At 40.7% G+C, this 11,603-nt stretch overlaps 1 protein-coding gene across 1 annotated transcript; it reads right to left on the bottom strand.

The window, feature by feature from the left end:
- Window positions 1–774: 774 nt before the first annotated feature.
- TRPV1 (transient receptor potential cation channel, subfamily V, member 1) lies at window positions 775–9,900 on the bottom strand. Its single transcript, XM_010190759.1, has 15 exons — window positions 9,592–9,900; window positions 8,894–9,060; window positions 8,600–8,752; window positions 8,066–8,206; window positions 7,283–7,581; window positions 6,500–6,676; window positions 6,110–6,274; window positions 5,734–5,829; window positions 5,052–5,122; window positions 4,207–4,372; window positions 3,397–3,463; window positions 2,661–2,977; window positions 1,952–2,079; window positions 1,580–1,695; window positions 775–1,037 (listed from the first exon to the last, which is right to left on the bottom strand). The coding sequence occupies exons 1-15, from the start codon at window positions 9,891–9,893 to the stop codon at window positions 871–873; spliced, it is 2,532 nt and encodes an 843-aa protein (XP_010189061.1). The 5' UTR covers window positions 9,894–9,900; the 3' UTR covers window positions 775–870.
- Between the last annotated feature and the right edge of the window lie 1,703 nt (window positions 9,901–11,603).

The raw sequence follows: 11,603 nt of genomic DNA, 5'->3' as shown, positions 1-11,603 counted from the left end.
CATTATTTTGTATTCTTTTCCTGTGTCCCCATTTATTTATCTGCTTTCCAAGAAACTTTCCTCACAGGAACATATCTCTGGACTCTTGGTGATTTTTACTGCTCTTTTTGTGAGTCTTTCTCCAGTTCCATAATAGTTTGGCTGGTTAGTGAGTTAGCTGTGGCAAAGCCATAAAATCAGGACCTGTAGCTGCTCACAAAAATACTTTTTAAAAGAAAGAGAATCTAAAAGCAGACAGAAAATACAAAATCCACTATGGTCAGGGTGTTGAGTGGTAACAATTTTTCTATAGGCACTTTTGTTATTTTCATATTAACAACAGAATACCCAGCATCACTTGCCACTTGCACCAACCTGCCAAACTTAGTGAGGCTCCTGTTAGCTAACAAGGCAGATGAAAGCTCAGATCTCATTAATGCACGGTAACACTTTCAAAGTGTCAAAGAAATGGATGAAGACTGGAAAAAAATCTGCACTAAAAAAGGGCTAGCGACCTTACGGACAGCTCTGAAGTGTGGGAAATTCTCAACGTATTTATTTATAAAACAGCACACCCTCCCCTCAACTATAGGAACTGTTTTTAACACTTCATAAAACAGCCTACATGCAAATATCTAGGCAAGTAAATATAAACAAAGTAGTACAGGCAGTTTCTTGCAGATTTATATTAAAAATGGCCATGAAGACATGAGCTTAAACAACAAATAGTTTATTTAGCATACTTAATAAATCCTTGCACACTGCAATTTCCTGTCCTCTGACCTTTTTCCATAAATCCCTGTTCTTACGAATGGAGTGCTCTAATTGCCCTGCTTGTGAGGACCAATATAAGCAATTAGAACTAACGTTCTTCTTAAAAATAAAACAAGATTAGGCTGACTTTGGAAGTGACTCCTTCAACATCTCAGAATCTTCTGGCTCATAATAAGGTTCAAAAATAGGTTTTAATTTGACTTCTTCTGGTAGTTTTTGAGTCTCTTCTCTCCTGCTTCCATCTCTTAAAAGCGGAACTAATGTTTTCCAGTTTTTCCCTGAAACTAAAAAGGAAAGGAATGGTTAATTTTTTCCCCTCCACAGAAACAGATGAAAATATACAAGTGGTTTAAAAAGGAAGCTGATGGAAGAAGAAGAAAGAAGCAGGAAGAAAGGGCTTTCTAGTTTTCTTACCCATACTGTTCCATAAGTTTTCCATATTTCAGCTGGCAAGTACAGCAGAGACTGATCGTACAGTGAAATACTTCTGTACTGGATGCTGAGCTCCCAAACCATAGCTTCTTGGTTACTTGGTTGCTGTCATACTCTGTTCTGTCTCCTCAAGATTTACACATATTTTCTGCCTTGTAAAATCTACAATCAGAGTGATGAATCTACGGGGCTTGTATTCCAGAGAGTACAACTGCTCTGTGAATAATGAGCTCACTTAACCCTTTACACTTTGTGCTGACTGAAAATGCCATTAACTTAGCTACTGCCATTATCATTAAGAGCATAAAACTGACTGCCCTCTAACAATTAATTCATGCTGCTTCTATCACCAGTGTGAAACCCATACTAGGATTTAGGTCCCTGAAATCCTCACCTCTGCCAGGCTTAATAGAGTAACTGGGATTTCGTTTGAGGTCCCCATAGCACCCAGGGTCTTCATTGATTATGCCCAGATTAGTATTCCACGTGGACCAGTTCACTTCTTCAACCCTGGGGAGAGAATAACAAAACCGGTATCTACTCTAAGGATCACCAAACAACTCCAGGATGAGTTTACCTTACAAACTGCCACCTCTCAAGCCTCAGATCTGACCCAGAAACCAGATTAAACCGACTACTGTAGACAATGTTAGTGCACTGCTTTTCAGAGGAGTGCTCCAGGGCCAAAGTTCTGCTTCCCATTACCAGATCCCTTAATGTTGCTTGCATACAAAACATTTGTTCATTCGACATACAAACAGGTTACCTAAAGCACCATCTGTAATCATCTTGGCCGTCTGGTGTGACCCCCACCAAGACTTGCTTGCCAGATCGGAACGAGCGCCTCACACAGTTCAAGTAGCTGTTTTCAATATCCAAGATTGTGATGGCTCTCTAGCAGGTAAAAGAAAGCAGACCACTGAGAGGCTGCTGTTTCAAAGTCAAGCAAATTCTGAATTCTGCCTTTATTTTAAAAACCTTGAGTTTTTATCGTTGTCACCATCGTAGAGCAGGCATCGTCCCCATCTCTGAAACATCACCTCTGTTAATATGTCATTTAAAATGCTAAATTACTGCCCTGTGATGAGAATTATGACGTCCCCTTTCTTACTTCAAACAAAAGCTGATGTGTCTTTGAGATTCTGCTAAGGATTGTTTTTGCCCTTGCATAATCCCTGTCTTCATACTCTGATCAGGATTTTCCATCATCAAAAGCCAAAATAATTCTGTCTAAATACAAAAGTACTTCTTAAATTCTGAACATCTGTGGAACACTGGGAACATCTGCTCAGGCAAAACATCAAGTATGTATGGAAAAGGAACCAATACAGTTTTTTTAGGAACTGTTCAGGGGAACCAAAAAGACATAAAGGTCTGTTTTTTAGAAATATGTCAGTTCCTAAAGATTCTCTCTGAAATGTTTATGATTCCCCACACCCTCTTTCTTGGATAACAGCCTCACAGAACCAATGTACCTGGAGTTTCCAGATGCTCTTGCTCTCCTGTGCAATTTTGCTCACAGTTTCCCCCATCAGTGCAATAAGCATGTTGAGCAGGAGGATGTATGTAAGGATGACATAGAGAACCAGAAGGATGACAAACACAGACTTGAACCTGTAGTTCTCTGTGAACTCCAGGTCCCCCATCCCAATAGTGAACTTGAAAAGCTCCAGGCAGGTATAATACAGGCTATTGTAGGATGTGCAGCCTCGTTTCGAATGGCAGCATCGGGCATATTCAGAGCTATTTGTGTCTTTCCCCTCATTGTCATCTTCAATTAAAGTCACCACAGCTGTTGCAAAAGAAGAATCACATATGCAGGATGAAAATACAATTTGAGATCATAATTGCACTGCAAGCAATGAAAATTAGCATGAAGGCAAGACATGTTATCTTCATGGTGCATTGTCCTCAGTGAAATTGCTCTATAAAATATTCCCCATAACTGACACCCTCTCAGAAGCTGTGTGTCAGTTTTATCTGTATAGAACAGGATGACTGTTTTTCCATTCAGCTTTGCAAAGCAGTTTGAGACCCAAGGATGAAAAGATTATGAAATTACTATAAATAATTGTTATTCCAAAGATATGTTTCTTGTAATTAGATTAATTTGTTAGTTTTTATTTGGAAACAGAAAGACTAAGCCACTTAAAAAATAAAATTTTCTGAGATTCTTCAAGGTAAGAAAAGAAACTTCAAGTGTGATATTACCTGTAGAAAATCCCAAGAAGAATACTAGATAGACAAACATGAAGCGACATAAATCTCTAAGGATCATCTGTAACATGGAAACAGAGTATTTTTATATTGCTAAAACTTGAATATAAACTGCAACAAAAACTGGTAGAAAATACCGCTTCAGCTCATGAAGGCATTTGCTGTGAACTGGCTGCTCATGCATTAAACTGTTGTTTATCCTGCTGAGATAATAAACTTTAATATAGAAAACATTTTTCTCTTTTATTCATGCAACAGTTTACACACATATGCAAAACATATGCATGCCAAATAGTTTCATCTTTGTGAGCACAAACCACATTAAGACAGTTGCATCTTTCTTCTCCTCTTGGGCCAGCTGTCTACATCATATATAGAGGTTTATTAGCCAGCTACTGACTCTTAGCTAATGGCTGTTTGGTAACAATTAAACTATAACTAAAGAAATTTTCAGCTGGTATAAAGCTGTGCCATTTCACACCAGACCAGTCTGCACTGTTCTCAGTCTACTTTCATCCATGTGTATCCAAATGTAGTTATTTTGAAGCATGGCAGGTAATAATAATAATAATAATAATAATAGCTATAAAATGTAAGGATGAGGAGCAGGTGATTTCTCTACATAACTTAAATTGTATCACTTCACTCAGAAAATAATGGTGAAGTATAGCAGGCTGATATGAGATTTCCCAGTGGCATCATGGAGGTGGATAATAGTGACTTCTCTCCTGGAAATGGCGTTGTTAGCAGCAGTTTCCTGATCTGAGCACTCTGCTGGCCTCACCACCCACTCCCTGGACTGACCTTTGCAATCATGACAGAGTAAATGCCCATCTGCTGGAAGCCACGGGTGTAGTACAGCATGTTAGCCCAGCCCAGTGCCAAGGAGAAGACCATGGAAGCCACGTACAGCTCCTGGCCACTGAAGTACAGCACCACAGAACTCAGGAGGAGCAAGGAGTGAACAAAGCTGAAAGACAAGCATAGTCTGAATGGAGTACTGTGTTGGTCACAGGTGGTGGGAACAGAGGAGACCCATGAGGTATAGAGCAGAATAAGGGATTCTCCAAAACACAAAGGAGCCTTAGGAGACACTTCCTCTCTTTCCTTCATTCTTTCCCTCCTCAAGTCCTCTTGCAAACTTCTCAGTTTCCCCACATGCACACTTCTGTAGTCTCATCTCTGCTCTTCCTTGTGACTGAAGGGAAGAAAAGTCCTTGAAAACACTCATTTCTCCAGCACTCCCTCTATTTCTACAGACCCATGAAATTTCCCTGTTTAGCTGCACAGCAGCTGGGAAGAGAAAGGGCCCAAATTATTGAGAGGCAAAGCTCCCTTTAGGAATGGGAGGATTTCTGCACATCCAATGCATGCACTCAGTTACAAGTCCCAACTTGCTGATCTGTTCCTAACTCTGCTGCATGACAGTCACAGAGCTTCTAGACACTTCATTTGCTTTATCTCCAGTGGAAGTTACCAATCCAGACCCACTTGTTCAGGTGTTGTGATAAACACTGGCAATTATTTTGTAAGGACCCAGGAAATTATAACAAAGCATCTACCTATTACAAGTGGCTTCAGTCAAAGCTATAGTTCTCACACACTCATCTGTTCCATGCTGAAATGCAATCAAAGATATTGGAGCTTACAAAAGAACCTCACTGTAGCTGTCAACTATCAGCGACTTGAACGACGGGCGCCTCTGCATGAAATACTGTATCTGAAAAAAAATGGGAATGAAGACCAGATTTACATCCAAGGAGGGATTAAATATCTGTTGTGAATGCATCAACTAAGTACTGATACTTATTACCAGGGAGCTGGGACCTATAAAGTATCTCACAAGAACAGCTCAAAAATAACAGTGGCACGAGACCTACAGAGGACTCTTTCAGTAACACTTGACTTCTCTTACATCTGGTGTCTCTTTTGAAGACAACAGTCTATTCAGACACTGGTTTGAGGACCTGAGATTCACTGTACACTCTCTACTGGTTGCCAAGAGGAAGCAGGGGACCTTAAGCTAAGAAAGGTAATCTTTAATAGAGTCCTGGCTATTTGCAATACCCCAATCTTAAGCTTTGGCCAGGCAAATTGCCAAGATGCTCATTGACTTCTAAGGATAGCCTTTTTTTATTCAATAGATAAAACTGTATCTTAGCCTCTGGGCTCATTAGTAAACTGACAGCTCCTAATCAGGCCAAGGATAAAAGATCTGTAGCTCCTGACTAAAACATGGATTATCTTAACAGCCAATGAATGGGAAAGACATGTTAGATTCTCTTCTACACTTACTCAAACAGCAAAAAGGAAAAGTTTCAAATATCTTACCCCTCTGAAAAAGAAATAGAGACCTCCCAGTACACTCAGAATCTCTCCAGTCACTCGAAAATATTCCTCAGTGCTGTGACCAAACTTGAAGGGAGGCTGTATAAGACAGGAAGGTATGTAGGTTCAGTAGACTGGAGATAGAAAAGACTTGACCTTGTTAGCAACTGAAAGCAGTTACATTTCTGGGGGAACAGGTTAACTTTCTGAATGTGTTGCAGCAAGTGGGCAAGACTGGGAAGCAAGCAGGGTCAAAATCTCCCTCCTACCTTCAGGAAAGAGGGATGTTCTGATGTTAGGAGCACACACTCAAATGTGAGGCAAATCTGGGTTATAATGCACTGGGTGGTTCCCCCAATACATGACAGGAGTAATGTACCTTTTCCTTCTTCTTTACAGGTCTGTAGTAAGCAGCTGCGGTGAGGATGATGATATGCATAGTATAGACAAAGAAGTTGAAGTAAAATAAGTGTTTGACAAACCGGTCCCACTTGTCTTGCAGCAGCCTGTTAAGGGGCTCCACCAGCAGCATCTCATGACGGTTCTGAGTAGAAGGAGAAAGAAGAGAATCTTGATGGGACCAGTAGGTACTGGGCTTTGAAAACAGCAAATTATCTTCAGCAAATGTTCCCTCTAAATACCCTTTAACTCAAGAGGGCAGATTGCTGTTTTATAGAAATGAGGCAAAGGATGCACTCTGTGGAACATGGAGCTCCTCCCCAACAGTCCCTCAGCCTGTGAATAAAATGCCAAGGGGGTACATACTCACTGGTGTTTCACTACTGTAGGCAATAATCTCAAGCACTGAATTTTTCTCGCATGTATCTATACAGGACAGGTCATAAAGAGATGAGTGGACAGGTCCATAAGCCCATTCAGTGAACTTCCTAGACAAGTGTCTGCACTCGGGATCTTTGATCTCTCGTCTGAGGATGTAAGCGAAAATCTAATTGCAAAAGAACAACACAACCAACATTTCAGTGCTAATGGACTTCTAGTTCCTCGGTATCTCCACAAGACAGGTGGCTAATGTCTCTCTAGTTTAACTGTGCTGAAGCCAAACCACTGGAGCATTGCGGAGATCAAAGTCTGAAGTAAACATAATTAATTTTCTCATTGGATGGTGAGATATAAGAAATACAAATACCACTTACAACTTGTCATTATCTGTTCCAAAACTGCAAGAGAAAAGCAGAGATGAATGTTACACATCTCTGAGAATACAGTCATTTTGGATGGGGACTGCCAGAAGATGAGTTACATCAGGCAGTCAAAAGTACAAGGCCTCTAGTGGTTCAGATGGCAGCAGAGACCCACTTTCTGTTTCCACCTGGGCTGCCTTGCATACCAGCAGTATATGCAAAATGCCAGCTGGGCACCGACACACACACACACACACATTTCATAGTCTTCAATGATTATACAGTTTTTCCTCTTAACTAGAAGACCCCAACAATAAGCAGTGATAAAATCTGTTCAGCATAAATGTTTTGCATGTACTCTGTATAACTTGATACAGCAACGGGACAGTTAAACATATTTGCTCACCTACCCCAATCTTCCCTGTTTTGGCTGCCAGAGTTAATGGAGTCAGCCCTTTCTTGTTGGTGAGTTCTTCTAGCTTCAGGAGTGGATTAATTTTGGCAGCAAGGATCAATATGTTATTGTACATCTTGGTAACAAACTTGGTATTATCCTTAGTATTATCTGCAATCTCCACCAGTGTGTGCAGGACCATATTGCCCATGGAGTCCTCAGCGGCAATGCTGGCTGCCTGGTAGGGGTTCTCAAGGAGGAATTTCACAATGCAGAGCTGGTTGGTGCAGGCAGCCAGGGACAAAGGCAGCTCCCCTACAGACAAGCAATGCGAATGAGTGGTCAGAAAGCCCATTAGTACACGTGCATAAACAGAAGAAAGATAATTTTGTTTTCATCTTTCACCATGAGAAGAAGAGGTGTATTTCTGTGTTTGATATAGCACCGATTCTTATGATAGCTGTTAGAAACACATTTTCTTTGGTTTAACAGCATCACAGAAACATGGATGCTTAAAAAAAAGCACTGAAAGAGCAGAAGGTTACAGCCTTACAAAGGATACAGTGCCCAGAAATCAAAGGGATACAGACACCAAGCTCACACTGAACACCATGAACTACCAACTGTGTTTTTTTATAATCTCAGCCTTTGGGAGTAAATATTTGGACTAAGTGGTAGAGCAGCCCATCTGGTACTTCTGAGCCTCCAGTACCACATAAACAGGATCATTTAACAGCTTGCACTTGGGATAATGCTAGGATAACTGAATCAATAAAGCCCAAACTGTGCTCATCCCTACCAAAATAAAAGCCAGGCTTCCCTTTGATTTTCCTGAAGAACTCCCCACAGGCTCTTGCATGAACATCTGCTCCGTTCTGGACCAAGAGCTTCACCAGGTACATGTTTCTTCTCTCAATGGCGATGTGAAGTGCAGTCTGGCCTACAGAGACACTCATGAGACAGAAATCTTCAACATTTAATACACTTAGAGCTTTCAGGCATCAGTATTCATTCAGCTCCATATAAGATGGTGGAACTAAGGGATTTGCAGACTAAGAAGCTCTAGAATTGAACAAAAAAAGATGGCACAGACAGCAAATGCAAGTCCCCTGAACTTGCTATTAAATCACTGCATGTAAAAAATTGCAGAATATTGCAATTAGCAAAACACTGCACTAGCACAAATGCACTGACTGTTAATCACACACTGGAACTTTGGGGTGCTGCATTCTCAGGCACAAGGCCTCATGCAGAAGACTGTTTCAGAGCCCTGCCTAAGCCTATCTTCAGTTTTATCACCAAAAGTATTCACTGTATCAGCTGTTTCTCTTACCCTTGTAGTAGTTGTCAGTATACTCTGCATTAACAAACTCTTTCAGAGTTCCAGTTTTCCTTGCAATATCCAGCAGCAAGGGAATGGTATCATTTTTCCCATCATGTAGATTCAGCATGGCTTTCAGTAAGCAGGTTTTCCCAGTTTCTGGCTCTATAACACAAAAAAATTGCAGCTATATAGAAGCGATTACAAATCTACCATCTACTCCCAGGCATGCAGGAATGTTTTCATCTTAGGAGTATTACTGGAAGAAGATGAGGGCCACTTAAGGTATGTGACACTAAAGGGTACCTTTGAACTCATCATCAGTGAGATGCTTCAAGGTTCTGTTAAGATAGAGTAGCAGATCGTCCAGGTCCCTTGTGTTGCCTTGGGCTACAGCATCAAAGATCCTTCTGCGGTCATAAAATTTGAAAGCTTTTTCTGAGCAGCCTGTGATGGAATCTGTAGACAGGAGCCTGACCAAGGTAAATTTCAGTTACTTACAGTCAGATATTTAGCAGACTTTTTGTAAACTACTAGAACACTATTTTTGATTTGCTTGTGTGAAGTAGTAAGAACCACACATTAATACAGATGGATCTGAAAAGTCTACAAGCTACTGTCCTGATAAAATGATATATCAGTTGCTGAAAAGTTTGGAACAAGACTTAAAAGAGGCATTGGAGCATGGCAGACTAACTGCAGGCTAGGCACCAGGCAATCCCACGTTCTCATTCTGAATTCTATTCCTTCACTGAACAGTCTCAAGCAAGTGAATTAAGGCCTACCATGAATTTTGGGCAAAATATCCATTGCCTGAATTTTTGGCGATGCCAAGAGACAACAGCTACTGTCACTTTCAGATGCCACACTCCTTATTTTGGCTTAGGAAACAGTGAAATTGAAAAACTGGCCATGGTCATGTAAAGAGAATAAATGCTGCTGTAAGAAACAGTCTGCAGCTGTCAAACTGTTCATTACAGCCAAATCTTACAAGGCAAACTTACTTGTGAAGTTTCCCCCTCTCCAAATTGGCATGAAATTTGATGACAGATGGTGCCATCAGATGATCTATTTGGTAAACAGAGTCCATGGGAGCCATGTCCTTGTCACTATCCCCCATCACAAAACGCCCACGTCTTGCAAAGATGTTGCTTTTGGGTGGCTGCACCTTGGTGCTGGGTGTAGCCTGGAGGCTGTCAGGCGTTTCCAGCACGGAGTCCTCCCCATTCGTGTGTTCATCTGTCACTTCACATTCCTCCATGTCAGAACTGCCAAATTTCTTCATCTTCTCAAGAATGGAAGACATGATGAGCAGGCAGTCTGCAAGAAAGGACACAAACACCTCAAGTCAGCACTTCACAGGGCCATGAATCTTCTTTTGCCTAGGACTACTCTCCAAAAAAGCAGGGAATGCGTTGGTTGCTTTCATCCCAGAAGTGAGACAGGTGGACACATATTCACTATGCCCAGAGTTGGAACAGTTTAGTAGGTCATTACCTCCATGCTGTTTGTTACTTTGCCCACTGCCCTTACCCATTTCAGAATGGAGAAAGCAATCGAGTGCCCCAGAGCTTGCCAGCCACCTCGCTGCAGAGCTGGCTACTTCTGCTCTAAACAAGTGCCTCACCCTCCTCCAATTGTTGTTAAAGCCTGAACAATCTCAAACTGGAACAATCTCTGCTTTTCTCCCCTACTTTCTGTTTGTGTATTTGCAACATAATTGCATGATTATATCAGGCATGTGAGAAAACCCTGCTTGGGCCATAACCGTATCCCAGGGATGCTGAGCACAGAGAGCTTCCTGCATATAGGAAAATTATCATTTAATGGCTTTACCAGAGTTACGGCAACACTAGAATGATGAAAACTGGGGCATGTGATTCTTGGGAGATTAGTGTCACCAAAAACATGAGACAAAAACAGAAAGGGAAAGGTTACCACAGATAAGAGACGACTGTAACACCACAGGTCTGATCTTGGCTGATATACAGCCACAAAGAATTTGACACAAGTTAGCAAATACAGTATACTGAAAACAGGGCAAGGCTTTTTTTTTTCTTTCTTTCTTATCAAACTGTTTTAATCAGACAAATGTTGGTCTTCGTACCACTGAATGCAAAATACTCTGGAACTCCAGCAGTGCAGGCACAAACGCATCATATTTGAACTGCTGCACAGCTGGCTTTTAGAGCTTAACAGTCTTAGAAACATACTCCAAAATCCCAGATTGCTTGGAAATCTTACAGCTTCGAGCACAGGAGTGTTACAAAATCTTTTAAAAGCCTTCAATTATAAACCAAATTACAGTGGCCAGTAATCTTCTCTGTACATGCAGTGTGAAAACAACATCATAAACACGCTCCAATGTTGTTTCTCTTCACAAAAATATTCTGAGAGGTTGTCTGCAAACCGACATTGCACACTAAAGCGAGATTTTCAGCTCCATGGGACTAGTTAATATTTGTATTAAGGGTCACTTACATTTTCCTCCAGTAGGAACAGGACAGGAACAAAACCTTTACCAGGCATCTGAATTATCTATAATCTTGTATAACATGCACACAAAGAAAACATCAATTCGCAAACTTGCACATTTGTGGTTACTGGAAGCGAAACAGCATAACACAGATGAAATACCAATGACTGCAGTTTAACTCGCTATGTCCTCTGAGCTTGCCTTTCAAGTTCTTTATGTCCTTAGAATCACTCCAAAAAATAACATCGTATCTTATTAACTGTTCTATAAATAAGAAATTCTAGATAGAAATTATTTCCATTTGGCATATGGTACTAAAAATACAGAAGAACAATTACCTCAGAGAAAAAGTTAGAAAAGTAGTTTTATAAAAAATACAAATAATACACTGGGAATACAGCCATGTATAATTTTATTATTTTCTTATTTAAATTAATGTGGATTAAGCCAAAAACATTGGAGAGATGACTATGGAAAATGGAATCACTTATCTTCCACCGACTAGGTGTAATATTGAAATCCACAGAGTGGGCTCAATCC

Source organism: Mesitornis unicolor, unplaced genomic scaffold (assembly GCF_000695765.1).
Source record: "Mesitornis unicolor isolate BGI_N332 unplaced genomic scaffold, ASM69576v1 scaffold2158, whole genome shotgun sequence".
Classification (NCBI taxonomy): domain Eukaryota; kingdom Metazoa; phylum Chordata; class Aves; order Mesitornithiformes; family Mesitornithidae; genus Mesitornis; species Mesitornis unicolor.
This window is presented reverse-complemented; position numbering and strand designations above follow the sequence as displayed.